This window comes from Dipodomys spectabilis, unplaced genomic scaffold, assembly GCF_019054845.1.
Source record: "Dipodomys spectabilis isolate Male_0828 unplaced genomic scaffold, ASM1905484v1 ptg000125l, whole genome shotgun sequence".
Lineage (NCBI taxonomy): Eukaryota > Metazoa > Chordata > Mammalia > Rodentia > Heteromyidae > Dipodomys > Dipodomys spectabilis.
Genome location: NW_024870802.1, coordinates 15,071,100 through 15,090,262, shown reverse-complemented (window position 1 = coordinate 15,090,262; position 19,163 = coordinate 15,071,100). Strand labels below are relative to the sequence as shown.

General features: G+C 48.5%; 1 protein-coding gene across 1 annotated transcript; it reads left to right on the top strand.

Annotated features, from left to right (window-relative positions):
• The first annotated feature begins 8,120 nt into the window (after positions 1–8,120).
• On the top strand, positions 8,121–18,572 carry Golga7b (golgin A7 family member B). The gene is made up of 5 exons (XM_042689378.1): positions 8,121–8,178; positions 14,648–14,773; positions 16,930–17,082; positions 17,186–17,287; positions 18,462–18,572. Exons 1-5 carry the CDS (start codon positions 8,167–8,169, stop codon positions 18,570–18,572), a joined length of 504 nt encoding a protein of 167 aa, XP_042545312.1. The 5' UTR covers positions 8,121–8,166.
• The last annotated feature ends 591 nt before the right edge of the window (positions 18,573–19,163 follow it).

Sequence of the window (19,163 nt, the reverse complement as noted above, 5' to 3'; positions counted from 1 at the left end):
TGAACAAAAGGTTCTACAGCTACAATTGGTTTGAACTCTGTGATCCCCTTTGGCTCTCATAATTAATGATGCTTTTAAAGCACCTGTTACCCTTTCTGCTCATGCCCATTTGCTTCCTGAAATCATTTCCTTAATTTAGTCAGAAGCCATGTAGTCTGTCACAGTGATAGGGTTTGGAGTGATGGGTGATTTTGCTGCCGTTTGCTTGGTGTGGACACCAGACCCTGCAGTCAATTATCTATGACTGCCACGCTATCATGTCTTGGGAGTTACTATTGGGACAGGGTCCCTTGGGCATTCTATCAAGTCTCCAGCCCGGTGTTGGTGTAAATGATAGGCAATATGGCCAATAGTTTGGGCTCTGCAGAGCTCTTTGGGGCGTGTGTGGCAGGGGGAGTAGGAGGGGTGGCTGTGACTTCTACTTATAGAACCTTGCCTCCAGCTCCACTTCCTCTGGGGGAGAGAGAGAATGGGAGGGGGAAGGAGGGAGATGGAGAGATTCTGAATGAAAGAAACAAAAGGAGGCAACCCCCCTTAGCTTAGTCACCTCCTAGTGACTGCATTGCAGACACGTGTCATGGTCTGCCTGCTCTGGTGCTATTTTTAGGGCAGGTCTCCTTCATTCATGTTTCTGGGGCTTAGGCAGTTGTCCCTGTTTCTGCCTGACAGCTGCTTCTTTGAGCCCACAGTGCCAGGGGTGCTGGGTGTGTAGGCTCTGCTCAAGCCTTCTTGGCATCACACAGGCTCCTGGGGATCTGATGCTAATCTGTGAAGGCCATGTCCAGATGCTATGTGTCTTTTTTTTGGGGGGGGGGGGATCTGGTCGTGGGGCCTGAACTCAGCCTGGGCCCTGTCCCTCAGCTCTTCAGCTCAAGGCCAGTGCTCTACCACTTGAGCCACAGCACCACTTCCGGCTTTTTTTTCTGCTTATGTGGTGCTGAGGAGTCGAACCCAGGGCCTCATGCATGCAAGGCAAGCGCTCTACCACTGAGCTACCTTCCTAGCCCCAGATGCTATGTATCTTGTAAAACCTCTCCTGGACCCCCAGCTCTGAGGGATCTGTCTCCATCCTAACACTTATCAACCATGGCTGGTTGACTTTAGTCTGTTTTCTGTTGCTAATGACACAGGCAAGTTCAGTTACAAAGAAAAGAGGTTTATTTTGGCTCGTGGTTCTGGTTCAAACAGCCGCAGCTATGATGGTCTCCTTGCTGGCAGAGTCAGCAAGGAGGTGGCCCAAAGGAATCACGTGATAAGAGATAGGAAATGGGTGAGAGACTTGGTCCAACTGGCTTTCATAGCAGATCTACTCCTGAGATAACTCATTAATCCACAGCTTCACTAATTACATGAGCTCCAAGCACCTTGTGAAGGTCTTGTGGGGGTGGGGAGGGATCCCACTTTTTATTTTCTGTGTGCTAGTACTGGGGGACTTGAACTCCAGGCCTGGTTCCTCAGTTTTTTTAAAAAAAAATATTATTTTTATTTTTTGGTCACTGTTTCTGAGTTTTTCTTGCTCGAGGCTAGTGCTCTACAACTTTGAGCCATTTCTGGTTTTCTGGTGGTTAATTGGAGATAAGAGTCTCACAGACTTTCCTGCCTGGGTTGGCTTTGAACCGTGATCCTAGATCTCAGCCACCTGAGTACCTAGGATTATAGGCCTGAGCCACAGGGAAGCCACAGCTTCCCTTAGCTTCTTTGAGCAAGACTGGTGCTCTACCACTTGAACCATACCTACACTTCAGCTTTTTGCTGGTTGGTTGGAGACGAGTGTCTCAGGGACTTACCTGTCTGGGATGGCTTTGAACCATGATCCTCACTCAGATCTCAGCCTCCTGATTAGTTAAGATTATAGGTGTGAGCTACCAGCATCCAGTATTGGTTCTACTACTTCATTAAGAGATTAAGAGATTAAATTTCAACAAGAGTTTCAGAGGGCACAAACCATGGTCAAATGGTGATCATCACCTGATGACATTTTGATGCCCTCATGGGGTTGGGGTACACTGTAGTCATCTCTCTGGTCAACATACAGTGGCTGCTCACTGAGTAAAACAAGGCATGCTTGCTGATGTCTTTTCCACACTTTAGGAAATCCTGCTGGGCCTGGAGAAACTGTCATTGTGAGAAGATCTCCAGCAGGCCATCTCCATAAACCCTTTCCTGTTTTCATCTTGAAAAACCCAGTCTGGAAAAGTCAGGTAACCTAGAAAAAGCCTGGTTGTGCATTTTGTGACTTTCATCTAGGGAGGGAGAATTATTGCCACCATTTCACTGATCAGAGAACTGAAGCTCAGTGAGTTTGGGTCTTGCTTATGATCACATAGTAAATAGCAAAGCACGAGGCTGAGCCCCAGGCCATCTGGCTCCAGGGACATGGTTTCCTGCCGCACATTTTCTACTTGTCTCCACAGTGTGCTGAGAGATGACACCATTTAAGACTTTCCAGACCACAGTTTCCCCTCAAGCATTCATGCAATTATTTTCCTTCCAGACCCAACTGCTGAGAATCTCCCTGTCTCCCCTGACTTTTCTCCCTTTTCTCTGAGCTTTGCTAGCTCTTTTCCTGGCTCCTCTGCAGTCTGCAGGAGTTCATTTTTTCTCTCATCTCTTTCCAGATAACAGGATTTCCAAGTCTTTCCGTTGGTTTCTTTTTCTGGCCATGGTCCTTTATTTTGGAGACATTCCAGTGTAGCCGCAGATTGGAAGATGATAACAGTGAATTAGTTAGTAGATCTTCTTTGATGTTATTTTGTGGGCGAACTCATTAATTTATGACAAAAACATCAAAGAACTGGGCTCCTGCATGGGACTGGATTGTCCCAAGGCATCTGGATAATAATGATTAGTCAGATTAAATCTCAAAGGCCTCTCTGCCTTAAGAGTTACAATCCAGATGACTGGGCTGTGGGAACATCCCAACCTATAGTGTCCCATGCCAGCCTGAGTCAGCATGGTATGGACAATCCCTCCTGCCCGAATGGCTTCCTCTTTGATGCTTGTAAGACTTGAGGCTCAGTCAGGGTTATTATAACCATTCTGCAGTATAGGGAAGAAGGCTGAGGGTGGTAAAAGACTCCTTACTCAGTGGAACTGAGTGAAGAGATTCTAGTAGAGGTCCTTGGTCTTGCAAGGATGATCCCAAGGTGTCCTGGGGAGTCCTTGTGCTATAATGTCAATGGGAAAGCCCTTGGCAAGATGTCTACACATACAGATTAGATGGATTTGTTGGGAAATGGCATGGCCTTTGAGTGGTCTCTGATTAGTAGAAGTGGAACTTGAAGAGTTCTGATCTTTCTTTTGTGGGGCTTGAGCTCAGGGTCTGGGCACTGTCCCTGAGTTTGTTTTTGTTTGTTTGTTTTTTGCTCAAGGGTAGTACTTTACCACTTTTGAACTACATCCCCACTTCTGGTTTTGTAATGGTTAATTAGAGATAAGAGTCTTATGAGCTTTTCTGCCTGGGCTGGCTTCGAACCTCAATCCTCAGATCTCAGCCTCCTGAATAGCTAGGATTACAAGCATGAGCCACTTGTGTCTGGCTTTCCAACAAAAATCTCCTAAACAGCTTGTGTCTCTGCCCATTTTCCCTGCTTTCTTCACTGTCTCTGGTAAAAAAATTGGCTATATTCCTCTGCAAAGCCATCCCCTCTGTTTGCCGTGGATCCCATTCTCTGTTGACTGAGTAGGGACCTACTCCTGGCACTTCTGGATCGTTAGTATTTCCTTCTCCAAAAACTTCCATTCAGCATCTCCCATCTTTGTGGTTTCTTTTCTTTTTGCACCAATGTTTGAGCACAGAGCTTCTCACTCGCCTCGGCATTTGCTCTACCACCTGAGCCACATCTCAGCACTTGTTTTAGTTGATTTAGTTCTCTAGTAGGGTCTCACGTTCCTGCCCATGATGCACCTCAGACCCTTATCCTTTCACCCCTGACTTCCTGCTGGGCCTCGATGCCATGCCAGTTAACTTTTTTGCTCAGGCTCTTCTTGAACTGCAGTTTCCACTCTCTATTTCCCAAGCAGCTGAGATCACTATGCCTCTCATTACCCACCGTTACAGCGAAGCCTCCAAATTATTTCTATACATAGGGCCTCTTCTTTCTCTCCTCTATTCTACAATTCAAAGCTACTTTAATCAGGATCTTTCATCGTCCCACCACTAACAGCTCTTCTCAGGGTTGAGGGTGTGGCTGAAGTGGTAGAGCACTTGCCCAATGAGCACAAAGCCATGACTTTATTTTTATTTATTTATTTATTTATTTTTGGTCCGGTCGTGGGGCCTGAACTCTAGGCCTGGGCGCTGTCCCTCAGCTCTTCAGCTCAAGGCTAGTGCTCTACCACTTGAGCCACAGTGCCACTTCTGGCTTTTTTCTTTTTGCTTATGTAGTGCTGAGGAATCGAACCCAGGGCCTCGAGCATGCAAGGCAAGCGCTCTACCACTGAGCTACCTTCCCAGCCAAAGCCATGACTTTAAACCTCAGTACCTCCAAAAATATTACCATTGCATAATTTTCTCCTTAAGTTTGTCATTTCTCAGTCCTCACACTATGCTGCGTGTAAGAGACATTAGCACAGCAAACAAGGCTGTGTTTCAGCCTTCTGGACTGGGCTCCAGGCTGCTACTCTCTTGGGTCTCTGGACTTCACTGTCCTCTTTTCAGTCTTCTTTTGTCTATCTTATATGTGATATTCTTAGTCCATAGCCTTTCCTAGTGATACCTAGTTCTAAGATGAGCTCATCTAGTCTCATGTTTTTAAACCCCATGTACATATAGGTGGTTTCTGGTTTTATCTCCAATTCTGACCCATCCCCTAAACCTTTACTACTCCATTTCTCTTCTCGTAGAATGCACATCAAACTTCAAACCTATGTTATATAAATACAATCAACTGATGCATACCCCATCCCTTCAGGCCTACCCAGGCCATACTTACTCTACCCCCACAATAAATGGCCACTCTCTTCTTTCAGAGGCTCAGACCTTAACTATCTTTGATTCTTTCAGGCAACACATCCTATTCATCACAGATCCTGTCAGATTGCCTTTCAATTGCATTTAAAATCTGGCCACTTTTCACTATTTCCCTTGCCACTGTATTATTCTAAACTCCAGTACACCTTGCCTAAACCAATTTGTCTTCTGTCTCTAGCATCCAGAGTAATTATTTTTAAAAATTGCAATTACATGATAGTACATGTCTACTCTAAACCTCCTAAGGCTTGCCACTCTCTTGTTGAATAGGAACCAAATTTCTTAGCAGGGCCTCAGCCTTGTAAGTTCTGGTTACTACCTTCCATCTCTTGGATTTCCCATCTCTTTTCTCTTGTTTACTTCAATCTACCTATACTGATGTTGAGCTATTTTGTTGTTGTTGGTTGTTGATTGTGGGGTTGAACTCTGGGCCTGAGCACTGTCCCTGAGCTCTTCAGTTCAAGGTGAGTGCTCTACCACTTGAGCCACAGCTCCACTTCTGCTTTTTGATGGTTAATTGGAGATAAGTCTCATGGACTTTCCTGCCTGGGCTGGCTTTAAACCACGATTCTCAGATCTCAGCCTCTTGAGTAATTAGGATTACAGATGTGAGCCACCAGCGTCTGGATTGAGCTATTCTTTGAATACACCTTGCTTACTCCTGCCCACAGGCCTAGCATTCTGGCCTTTTCTCCCAGGTATCTGTATGTCTATTTTTCTCTCTCTCTTCATGCTTCTGCCCAAATTTTATCTTATCAAAAAAAAGTTTTTCTGACTGTCCCTTCTTCCTCTATCACCATCACCTTATCTCTAGTTTTCTTCCTAGCAATGATTACAACTCAATATATTTTTACTTATATGTTATAGACTGTTACTCCATCACTATGTAAATTCAACAAGAACAGTCTGTGTATTTAATCATTGCTATACCCCAATTCCTAAAAGAGTCTGATACAAAGTAGGCATTCAACAAACATACATCGAATGAACAGATTTGTTGAATGACCTCATCCAGGCCTCTCTTCAGTCCATGGGTGAAGAATCATCTTCAAATGGTTGTCAAATTAAACATAATCAAAATTATCTGGGTGTGGTGGCACACACCTATAATTACAGTAATAGAGAGGCTGAGGTAGGAAGATGGTGACTTGAAGGACAGTGTGAGATATATAGTAACATAGTCTCAACACAACACGCACATATACATAACACACACAGAGGGGAACTGTCAGGTGTGCAGGCTCATGAGATGATGTGTTCTGTGTTCATATATTACTGTCTGCTCCTTCACATGGAACCATTTACCGAACCATAGTGTAGAATGAGACATTTGTCTTTAATTTCTTTTGCTTGAGACTGAGTGTGCTCCTTTGGGAATGTAGCTACTGTTCCGACAGCTTGTGATCTACAACATATTGGAAGAGGCAGTGAAGTTGGAGGGTCCTGGAATACACAGGCCCTGGAATATCACTCCCTTGACCTTGGGCAACTTACTCAGTTTCTCCATTTGTAAAGTGGGAATAATAAAAAGATAAAAAGAGCATGAAGCTCGTAATACAGGTGAGTGTATAGCACATGGTCTGGACCATAGTAAATGCTTGATAAATGTTAGTTATTAGAAATGCAAAGATCTGGGGGGGGGGGAATTGCTATTACTATGCTTTAGGGGCAATAGACAGCCCTATAGTAATAGACAATAGAGACCTTTCTGGTGGTGATACGTGGTTAGGTAGGAGAATGCTTGTGGTAGAACCTTACAATATCTTTCCCATTCTAATCTGTTGCTGTTTCTATGTCAATAAAACAAATGTAGTAAAAATCTTGACTAGAGTTGGAACAGTTGCACTGCTCTCTCAACTGCTCTGTATGTTTAGAAATTTCAAAATATCAAGTTGAATGAGAAAAGGAAGGGCCCTAGTGAAGCCCAGTCTTCATAGGTTAAAGAGGGCCATGAACTCAGAAGGTAAGACATGCACTGGCATAAGGCCAGAAAACGGGGGGGGGGGGGGGGGGCCTGGACCAGACATGAGTCTCCTGGCTGTCACCTCCTTTTGAAGGCTGTTGTCATTCACCCTCAGGCAGCAGGAAGCTGTTCAGGAACACCTCAGCTTCCCTCGGGGAAATGGGTGCGTGAAGGGGACACTCGTACTGGGGGATTTTGTTCAGGAAACAACTCGATCCTTTGGTTGGAAGATCTGGCACTGGGCCAGGCTGCCACCCATGAAGAGTGAGCATTCTGGTTTACAACACTCCGTAGGTTTTCTGTGGTGATGGTGTGTTAGGTCTGGGATTGCAGAGGGAAACACGGGGCTTCTACCTGGAGCTCCCTGAGAGAAGGGACCTTAGGATAGGGGAATGGAATGCAGGCAGGTATCTAAAGGAGGAAACGATTCTCAGTGCCCTGCAGCATCTTCCTCTAGCTAACGGGGTTCAGGATAGTGGGAAGGGGAGAAAGGAGAGGGAGGAACATCTCTGTAACCCGGGTGGTGGTAGTGCAGTGCCATAGGAAGGAAGGAGAGAAAGAAAAAGAGGGGGGGGAGGAGATTAAAAAAAGAGAAGAGGTTGTCTGGGATAGCATCGGGAGGGACGTAGCACCATGCTGTTGGAAAGATTTAGAGGCCGCGCAGGTGCTGAGGACCCTCAGCTCTCCAACGGCTGGGGCGCCCGTAGAGCCCCTCTCCTCCCGGCTCGAATCCCGAGCCGCGTAGCGATCGCCCGCTGCTGGAGCTCTTTCTTACTAGCGGGGGAAGGGCAGGTGGGAGGCGGGGCCTGGGCGGGGCGGGGCGGGAGCCTGCGGCCGCCGGCGGGGCTCCTCTCCGGCGGGAGGGCGCGGAGTCGGGGGCTGCGGCTTCCCCCTCCCAGCTCGCCCCGCGGAGGCGCTGGCCCCTCCTTCCCCCGCCGCCCCCGTCCTCGCTGCTGGCAGGGACGAACCGGGCCATTGCCTACAGGAACCCCGGTACGGGCGATCGGGCGGTGCGGAGACTCGGGCGCGGCCTCGCCTTCCCGGCCCGGCGCATCAGCACCACGGACAGCACGGCGCCCCTCGCCCCCGGCCCGGCATCCGCATCAGCACCGCGGACAGGGCCCGCGCCCCGGCTCGTCGCCGGCAGCCCACCCGCTTCCTGATCAGCACCGCGGACAGCCCCCCTCCTCCGGCCCCACGGCAGCCCAGGAGCCCCGCAGCGCCCCGGAACATGGCCACCGAGGTAGGGGCTAGCTCCCGGCCCCGCTGGCAGTGCCCACGGCCTGCCACCGCGGCCGCGGGGTCAAATCCCCACTAGGGCAGGAAGGGAAGTTGGGGGGTGGGGTGAGGGTGGTTCCCAGGGTGAGTCTGCGGGGAGAAGGTGCGGCAGGGCGCAGGGCAGGTTTTGGGTAAGGGTTCGTCTCCCCCCCCCCCCCCCCCGTGCATGGCAGTCTTGCCCCTGCCCCCCCCCCAGCGCTGGAGTTGGCCCTAGTACCGGGGTGGCTCCGGGGGGACCCCGGGCTGGGGTTCCCTCACCCCTGGACTGCGAGGTTTCCGCTTCCCTAGAGGGTTGGAGACGCAGGCACGCAGGCGCGTGAGTACGGGAGGGAAAGCCCTGGGCTGCCGTTGCTATGCTGGGCAGTCACCCCGCTTCTGAGGCTCAAAGCTTGGCCGAGGGCAGACTCCCCCTTACACCTGCGTTTCCTTTGTAGGAGGCAGGGAATAACCCATCCCGAGGCCCAGAAACCAATGGTTGGTTTTAATGAGCTTCTTGCCTGAACCCCTACTTTGGCAAACCGTCCTTTCTTGCTTTTCTACCCCCACTTAAGTCGCCTGCTCCAGGGTGTCTGCATTGGCCCCAAGGGCTGGTGGGAGGCCAGGCCTTCTTCAGGGGGTGCCCACAGGCTGAATCAAGGGACTTGTTCGCTAAGGATAAAATCTTGGTGCAATGCTTAAAAAGATCAGGAATTACATCCCCCCCCCCCCCACCTTTAAGGACCCCTTATTTTGTGAGGAGGATGGAAGCATTTTATGGTCCCATGTTATAAGTGATAAACCTGACATGAGAAGTAGGGAACCAGTTTGCTATTCACACACCATGTTAACAGCTGAACTGTTGAAGTTTTAGAGTGGAATCCAGGGCACCAGAGTCTCCCCAGTTCTGATGCTGACTTCCTTTGTGTTGTGTCCGCATCTCCAGCCCATCTGGGACACAGCCAGGAGAGAAGAGGCCTTCTGAATGATTCTGTGCAATGCCTCTGGGCATCCTGTGAGCAGCATAATCTTACTACCAAGTGCTGAGTCTCCTCCAGAACAAGGTGCTGTTGTTTGATGTTGTCTTTTGCTGAGGCACAGGGTGAGTTAGGAGTGCTTGTTGCCCAGATAGGGGCAGTCCCTGGGCATATGTTGGCACCTGGCTTCTAGATTGGAGGAATGCAGAGTGTTCAGGAAGTGCCTTAGATCCCGAAAAGGGTGGGAGGAAAAACAGGAGAAATGATGGTCACTTTTCAGAGAGGACTGCTAAACTACAGTAGAGGCTGCTGGTGTTGGATAGAAAGGAAGAAGCTCAGCCACGGGGCACAGCAGGGCCGGCGATGTGGGCTGACAAGGCAGCTGCCTGTGTGACGTGATCTGATAGATTCAACAAGCTCATCTGTTCTAGCGTCTCTCCTTCTCAGGCACAAGATTCCAAGCCACAGGCTCACACCTCTAGGTTGAAGCCAGGTTTACAGGAGGCCACTGTTAGGCATGGTGACTGTGCCTTGCTCATAACGCGTCTGTGGATTAAGCACTTTCCTGTGTACAAAGCACCACTGCACACACAAATGCCTTTTAGCCTTAGAGCAGCTCTGTGAAGTGGGCAGGGATGGTGTTATTATCTGCAATTAACAGATGAAACAACTGAGGCGGAGAAGCTTGCTTGAGCCATGTGAAGGAGCCAAAGAAGGCATCATTATCCCATTTTACAGATGATGCAACGGCAGTGCTGAGAAAATATGGCTAACAGGTGGCAGGAACTTGACTCTTTTGCCTCCTTGCCATTGTCTTTGTTGTTGATTCTGTATCCAGGGTTAGTAGTGTCCACTTAGCCAGTTGTGGAACCTAAGGGTGCCAGGGATCTTGACACATAGCTTTGATGCAGGAGGAATACAAAGGATGTCCAGGAGGGCCAGGCAGCTGAGCATAGACAGTTGGCCTCAGGTGGGCTCTCTGGAAGTGTGGAGGGAGGAAGCCCAGACTCTGCCAAGGCACAGGATGTGCTCAGAGTCTGAGATGGGTTGAGTCATTCTTCCCAGGCTATTAGGATTAAGTTGAGATTACTAGAAAAAAGAAACAAGCTAGGAGAAGAAAATCTCACTTCCAAATTCCTACAGTCATTCCCTTAGGGCTCCAAAGATGAAGTCTTCAGCTCCAGTAGTAGAGAGAGGTGGGATAGAGAGGATGTCTTTGGATGGAAACTGTATCTTTTCTGTTTGGAAGTTGGCAAGAGGGGGAGGGGCATTTGTGAAGAACACAGAGGCAGGACAAAGCCTCCTGAGCAATGCACTGACCTCGTTCCTCATGAACCCATTTCCTGAGCAGCAGACCTCTGCAAATGTATGTCACTGGGAGCAAGCTTTGCCTGGGGGGACAGTCCATGGATAACTGGGGAGTTCCTCTTTGAAAGAGGTTTCTACAAGCAGAGTTTGACTCCTCTGAGATTTTTAAGTGCACCTAAGTACCATTATCCAAGCAGGGCATTGGGTCTGATCTCAGTCAATAGGTTGGGCTTGGGCCTGGTGTGGGCTAAGAAGAAGAATGGCTTTGTGCCCAGTTTTCCTTCCCCAGGCCCTACCTGGCTGCCTGTGACTTATGATACACCTCATTCTACCATGTTACAGCCAGGGAGTACAGTAATGGAGCATCAGCTGAATCCTATGATTCCCCCGCCCCTCGCCCCCGCCCCCCTTTTCTTTTTGGTAGTACCGGGGTTTTAATTCAGGGCCTGGGCACTGTCCCTGAGGTTTTTTTTCCTCAAGGCTAGTGCACTACCACTTGAGCCACAGTACCACTTCTGGCCTTTTTTTGTTTATGTGGTACTGAGGAATTGAGCGCAGGGCTTCAGGTATGCTAGGCAAGGACTTTACCACTAAGCCACATCCAAGTTCCTTCCCCTTTCTGATTCTTGACTTGTGCCTTATCTGCATTCTATGGAAAAAATGTCTTCAGAAATCACTGCTGAATTTTTATGAAATGGCTCATGGTCTTGTCTTACTCTGCTGTTGACACATTGGGGAATGCGGATGGGAGAGAGCAGCAGGGTGGAGGAAGCTGAAAAGTAGAGAGCATCTCCGGTCTCTGGGTCAGTTAAGAAACCCCAGCAGAGATGCTCAGGGGAAGCTTCCCAGAGGAACCCAGAGCTGCATCCTCAGAGAGAGGTCTGCTTGTGTTTTGGGATCCTCTTGTTGGATTTTGGAGCATTGTGGATCTCTGTTGAAATCCCTCTTGCTTCCTAGTGGCTAAGTAGCTGGCAAATGGCCTGAGATTGGGCTCTAGCTTTTGTCTTTGTTTCTAACCTGGCATTTTTAGCTTATGAGTCTGGTTCACATGTAAGCCTCATTGGCCTGCTTAGTGCTTAGAAATTTAAGAAAATTATTGGAGCTATTTTAAAATCAAGATACCTGATATTAATAATAATCTTGATTTGTGGCTTTCCTTGGAAACTCAGAAGTGCTGGCAACCTGGGCATATTTGAGATAGGTTACAAGTTCTCTCATGAGCCACAGCCCTGCTTGGCCCACTAACTGCTCAGCCTCTGCAAACATTTGCGTTCATAATCATGGATGTTAAGATAGACATCTAGATTGCCAAAGCTGAGAAGGGCTTCAGTGATTATTATTATTGATTTCCAACTTCCAGTTGAAGAGATGGGGGAAGACTTGCCCATGATCACATGCTCCAGCATTAGGTCTTCTGCTCCCTCATTCTGGTTGTCTTTCTGTGCTTCACAACAAGACCAGCATGGCAGAGATCCAAGAGATCCTGTGTTACCTTACATCCTATTTTTCATGTGTCATTCTGTGATGTGTGGGCTTCCTGTAGGCCTGTGACACCAGGGCTCTGCCATGTAGAATATGTCTGATCCTATCCTCTAGCAACCTTACCCATACTCTGCAGGGACAGAAGCAGGTCTCTAGACACTCAGAGTAGAATGATATCTAAGGCTCAGGTGATTAGGAAGAGTATTGACCTCTCTTACTCCAGAGTCTTGAAAACCCACAGCTCAAAGCCAAAAGCATTGTATATTTAAGGTAGCATCCTAGCATTTTAATAGCACAATATAATTGACAATTATTTTCTACTCCAGTAAAATTCCAGACAGGATTTCCTGATCAGCAGGAAATGTCCCCCAGGTTGTGGTTAAAGTCCCCAGGCCTTTTTGAATTTGTAGTTCCATCATTTTGAACATGTGGCTCCTCTGCTGTCTGTGGAAAGGGAAGGAGCAGGGAGGGGCGACAGGTCCTCACGAGTTATAAGTACACATGCTACTCATCACTTGGCTTTAACTGCCAAAGAGCCTGGGATTCTAGCTGTGTGCCTAAGAAGAAGGAGAAATGAGAGGATAGCAATACTCAATAGGAAATGTACACATTACCTTACTCATGCAACTGTAACCACTCTGTACAGTATCTTTACAATAAAAATATATATTAAAATAGAAGAAGGAGAAATGGTTCATCAGTAGGCAGACAATCACTAAGAAACACTGTCACGGTAGTGCCCAGGAATGCGTGTACACAAGTGTGTACTTAGGTATGGCTCTGGCTCAGGAGAATGTGGGGGTGATCTGAGTCCATGCAACAATGACTGTATTTTTCCTTCTCTATTCTGACCACCACACTTCTTGGCTTAGGCCTACTTACCCTTGGACAAGGAGATTCTCCCTCCAAAGGACCCCTACCCCATCTATGCTCTCTTCCCACTACATTTCTGGAATGATCCTCTTAGAGCTGGGGAGATCCATAACTAGATCTTGTAAACTGGTTTTAGACAGAAGGGGATAAGGCCCACCACCTTTACCTTTTCTTTTGAAACCCAAACATTGTTAAAATCATAACCAGACAGCACATACATTGTCAATTCACTTACAAAAGCATCCTGATTTTTCAGAATGATTGTAGGATCCTAGTATATATTAAAAGAGGATCTCCTTAGCGAACACATTGATTATCAAAATCAAGGGCTATTAGGACTAGAGAAGGGCTTATAGGTTATTTAATACAATCTCAAGACTGCAATTGCATCTCTTACACAGAGCCAGGTTCATCTGGATTTAGGCAAGTCTTAGGTAGGTTCTCTGATTTCTACCTTTTCGGAACCTGATGCTCTAATGGTCAAACTCCTTGCCTTATTGACTACCTTCTTCTATTTATTCTTTTCCTCTGGCTTTTAAGTATCTCCCACCTTAAATCCTCTGCCAGCAGAAATGCATTCAGCTTTGTGTTCTAACCCTTGCCCGTGGTACACCCAGCCACCTCTCATCTGCTCTGCAAACCAGTTGTGGCCCTGCTAAGATCTGCTTTGAGCCATGGGAGTAGATCTCACACTGCTGTCTTCATTGCTCCATTTGTCTAGTTTGTCTTTTCCTCTTTTTCCCACTCCCCGTCTGCCCTCACTACCAGTAACCCTAGCCTTTATCTCTTTGGTCTTGACAGAAGCTTCAGGAAGCCTTTCCTGAGTAAGCTTTTCTGTACCATTCATCATAGTCTAATTCATTATATATTTACTTGTCTTCCTCCCTGGAGCTTACAGACTTGTCTTTTGCTCAGCATCCCCAGAGCCTGGCACTAGTGGGGACTCAATAAATGAGGGCTGAGTGACTGAACTGAGTCAGCTTAATTATACTGGATGAACTGGCTATTTGTTCACTTTGCCTGCAGGGCTTGCTCTCCACATGGATCTAATATTGGGCATGCTTCACCCAGTGGGATGCACGTCTCTAGTGTGGGTAACAAAGGTTGGAGAGGCAGAAGAAAGAGGCCCTGTTCTTTTGTGCCTTGAGCCCACTACCCTCAAATGCAAGGGTCTATGTTAATGTCACGTTTGTGGTTTCAAACAAAGGGCAGAAATCACTCCCACTCCTTCCTATCAGAGAAAAGAGATTAACTTCTGGCTTTAGTCCACTTTCTCTTCATTTTTTGTTTTTCTGGGAAAGACCATGTCCTTGGGCCCTTTAGTGAGAAGTGTGGGGTGTGAAAAACAACCCTAAGCATAACTTGTCCTGAACCTCAGTTTCCCTCAGAGTTCGGGGGCTGATCAGAGTCTCCTTTGTCCCAGGGGTTTCTGCCTCCAGCCCTGTCATGATCTGCACTTGCAGGGCCCATGGCTTCCTCTTCTTCATGGCTTGGTTTCTCAAGCACAGAGCCTGCCACTAAGGTGGGTGTCTTCTTCTTGTTAAAATTGATGTCCTGTGAATGGTTCTGAAGCTTTCCTTTTGGCTCAACTTTGGTTTGGTTTTAGGCTTTTCTAGACCTTTCCGAGATAATTGCAAAGTCCACAGTCTTGCTTCCCAGGGGTTCTCAGAGCACTTGTTGTGCGGCCCAACTCATCCTTGTTCTCTATGAGCTTTTCTGGTTTAAGCTCTGAAAGACCTGCATTCCGGGGAATGCCTCAGTTTGGGGTAAATGAAGAGGGAGGATCACCCTAAGCACATCCTCTCGTCCATCTTCCAGGTCCATAATCTGCAGGAGCTGCGGCGAAGTGCCTCACTTGCCACCAAAGTCTTCATCCAGAGAGACTACAGCGACGGGACCATATGCCAGTTCCAGACCAAATTCCCCCCAGAGCTGGACAGCCGGGTAAGGACACCTGTGTCTAAAGCTGAAAGTCAGGGCCATGACAGAACTTACTGGAATGTGTTTTCCCCCTCAGGATCGTGTGCCACCTATCATCATAGGACACATAACTAGTTCTGTCACTTCAAGTGGAAGAATACAAATAACCTTAGCCTTTGTCTTTCTTTGAAGGAACCTCAGAGATTTTTTTCAGTTGCATGCAAGTCATCTAGAGAGCTCATTACACAAATATGAATTCCTGATTCCTAGCAGGTCAACTACGGAGTGTTGGGACTGTTTGGGACTGTTGGTCAGGAATCTCCACTTATCAGTAGCTCTTCATAACCTTGGCTGTCTATTAGCATTTCTAGGGGAGCTAAAATCCTAGCTGCCCAAGCTGCATCCCAGACCACGGTAGCCCCAATCTGAGTAGGGCTGAGACACTGGCATTCAGCTAAGTCATATAATTTTCAAATGTTTTAAATAAATTAAAGCACTCATTTTAACCATAACCGTTTTAAACTTCAACTTTGAGGGCTTCCTAGGTGAATAGAAAAAGTGTTTCACAGGTCCTACACAGAGAGTTTCTGGTGTTTCTTCTCGCTCTTGGTTGCACGTTAGGATCACCTGGTAGCTTTTGGAAATAATCCGTACTGGGTGTCCACTGGGGTAAGGGGAGGGAGGGTAGTGGTGGTTCTCACTGTATTAACCATCTTTCCTCTTCCCAGACTATTTGAGTCAGCCTCTCTTGGGGGTGAGGTTTGGGCAGCTTTAGAAGCTGCTCAGTGGGCAGTTGGAATTAAGTACCACTAAGTCTTTGTTGCAAAATAGTGCTGGGTATGCTTGGTGCTAGTAGTTCATGCCTGTAATCCTAGTTACTCAAGAGGCTGAGATCTGAAGATCACAGTTCAAAGCCAACCCTAGTAAGAAAGTCCATGAGACTTTATCTCCAATTAATCACCAAAAATACAGAGAGTAGGGCTGTGACTCCAGTGGTAGAACATCAGCCTTAAGTGAAAAAGCTAAGGGACAGCATCTAAGTCCTGAGTTCAAACCCCAGTATCAGCACAAATCAAATGAACAACAGACAATACCCCAAAATGGTGCTGCGTGGCCGACAAGGTCAGCATCCCTTGAAAGCTTGTGTGATCTCAGAGCCTGCCTTGGATCTCCTGAATCCTAATCTGTTCTCTCCCTCTCCCTCCCTCTTAGTCCTCGGGCTTGAACTCAGGGACTGGGTGCTGTCCCTGAGCTTCTTCTGATCAAGGCTAGAGCTCTACCACTTGAGCCACAGCACTACTTCCAGCTTTTTCTGTTTATGTGGTTCTGAGGAATCGAACCCAGGGCTTCATGCATGCTAAGCAAGCACTCTACCACTGAGCCACCTTCCCAGATAATCTGCTCTTTAGATTCTACCTATATGAGTTAAAGCTTGAAAAGTATCATATGAGTCATTCCTCCAAAAGGACTTGAGGACCAGAAAGAAGAAATAACTCAGCACCTTGTCTATCTGCTTTTTCACAGAACTTCTGATTTTCTTAGTGATAAAATTATATCTTCAGTGTGAAGAGACAAAAATCTAGGTGCCTTGTGATCAGAGACATGGCAGCAAAAGCTGAGAAACCAGAGGAAGAGTTGGCAGGGTGTTTCCCTGTTTCTCTTTGCCTTATGTAAAGGGAGAACTCGATCTCATCTGTATCTGCCTTGGCCTCCAGGGCAGTCATTTGAGGGCTCTGTCTACAGCCTGTCTTCTAGACTCAGCCACTGAAGTACCTCATGGAACATGTGTTGCTTTCGTATGGCATCACTTGCTGAGTTAGGTTCCTACGGATGGGGCTTTATGTAGCCTCATCTGAGGGTACCTTAGAGCTGGCCAGGGATGGGGAGGGCAGAGGGCAGGTCTGACCTTCCATTCAGGCAGAACTGAATGGGTTTATGAGAGCAGAAAATGACTGGCCTAGCATGGGCAAACCATGGGTCCAAGGTCACACAGTGATGCCAAGTCTGAACTAGATCCTAGGTCTTCTCCCAGGCCAGTGCTCTTTCTACTCTACCTGCAGCCTCTTGACATATGTATGTGTGACATTATCTCTCTGGATCTGCCACTGTCACCTCAGCCCCACCTGTGCGTGTCCATACTGGCTAACCCCCATGTGGCTTTGTCCCCTCTCTCCCTCCAGATTGAGCGACAGCTCTTCGAGGAGACTGTGAAGACCCTTAATGGCTTTTATGCTGAGGCTGAGAAGATTGGGGGCAGCTCCTACCTGGAGGGTTGCTTGGCCTGTGCCACGGCCTACTTCATCTTCCTCTGCATGGAGACCCACTACGAGAAGGTGGCGCCTCCTTGCCCCCCTCCCCCGCCCTCCCTGCTTCCCCTCGCTGGGGTTTCCCAGCCATATGCTCGGCCATCGCCCTTCATGGCCCCTGTTGCTGCAGGTTCTCAAGAAGATCTCCCGCTACATCCAGGAGCAGAATGAGAAGATCTTTGCTCCTCGAGGCCTCCTGCTCACAGACCCTGTGGAGCGCGGGATGAGGGTTGTATCCTTCCTGGGTCTTGTGTCGATGGTGTGGAGCTGCCCACCTCCTGGGCTCCTTGATTTGACTGCGGGGAAATGGAAGGTGCCCTTGGGGTTCCCATTCAACATTTCGTTGTTGATCACAGGTCCCCTACTACTTTTAGTTAATGCGGCTGTCTGTGAATTTCTGGGTTTATATTTGTTGAGCTACTTGTCACCAGTGCTTAATATTTGCCAGATAGCATATAATGGGCTTTTGAGATAGGAGTTCATATAATAGTCACTGTGATACTAAGGGGTGGGAAGTTCTAATATATCTATATCTATTTTTGTCAGTCATGGCCTGGGCGCTGTCCCTCAGCTCTTCAGCTCAAGGCTAGCACTCTACCACTTGAGCCACAGTGCCACTTTATATATATATATATATATTTATATCTTCTTATCCTCATGTACCCAAGTTAAACAGCCGGCTCAGGGTCATAGGGCAGGTCAAGGTCAGAGCCAGGACTGGGTCCAAGCTCACTTGAAGCCTGTCACACCCCTGGAGAAATGTCCAAATTCTCCCCAGTCTTGTATACCCTTCCATCGTGGGCTCCACTGTTGCCTGTGCACAGATGTGTAAAGTGGGGTCTGGGATGAGAGGACAGGGTTGCATTCCTGGGGCTCTCTGGAGTTGTGGGGCCCGGGTGTGCCCATGCCCCTCCCTCCCAGTCAGCAGCGATAAGAGTACAATGGCTACAAAATAGCTGTTACTTCACAAACCCAGAGGAAGAAGAGTACAAAAGGTGCAGATGTGGAAGAGCACGCAGGACAGCCCAGCCTGTGAGAGGGTTCTTGCCACGGAGCCTGCTGTGTGCCAGGTGTGGTACATACCAGCCCCCGGATTCTATTAACCCCATTTTACAGGTGCCATCATTGATGGTTAACAAGGGAAGGGACCGGCCTCACTTGTGAGTGGACAAGTCAGGATTTGAATTCAGCATCCCGAAGTCCTCACACTTGCTTGTGGTAACACCACCTGCCCAACTAGGAGAAGACGATGCCAGTGTGGTTGATAGTGGCCGTGTGCCCACTCCCCTTCCGGGCGCTGAGAATCTTGGTAATTTTGGCTGAGGGGGTGAACATGCACCCGTGGGTTTGGTGAGGGGGCCATGGCTCTAGGCCTCCTGATGGAAGCTCCTTAACCTGAGCCCCAGATCGAGATTTCAATCTATGAGGACCGGTGCAGCAGTGGCAGCTCCAGCAGCGGCAGCAGCAGCGGCAGTGGCAGCAGCAGCGCGGGAGGTGGCGGGGCAGGGACCCGGTGACTGGCCGAGAGTCCCTGCAGGGAGGTGTACGGCCGGAGTGAGGGCCTGGCAGACCTGAGGCGCCTGCGCTACCAGAGCACCCGCTTCTGAGTCCATTCTCTGCGCCCACTCTGCTGCAGGGTAGAGGGGAGGTGACTGTCCTGTGTTCCCGCAGACCCTGAACCCAAGTCTCCCCCTGCCCCACGGGTCTACCTCCTGACCCGAGGCCTTTTTTTTTTTTTTTTTAACCCCATGGGGTTGGTCTGGGTCACAGGGAACCAGATCTAGGGAAGGCTGCAGTGGGTAGAAGAGTGTGGACAACCTCTCTTCCCTCACTCCTCCCCAGACACCCCTAAGTGGGGCACAGAGAATTTCCACCCTGCATGATTCCTCCCTACAGCCCATGTCCCGTGGCCTGTCTCTGTGGCTGTCTCCCACTGTTGACCCTATCTGTAGCCACTACAGGGCCCCTTTCTGTCTGTGACCCCACCATTGCTGAACTGGAGATTGAGGAGACAGGGACTCCTAGAACTTTGGCTTTCCCATCCTCCGCTCAGAGCTGGACGCCATGTCAGCCTTGCCAGGAAGTGTCCAGTGCTGAGATTTTACAGG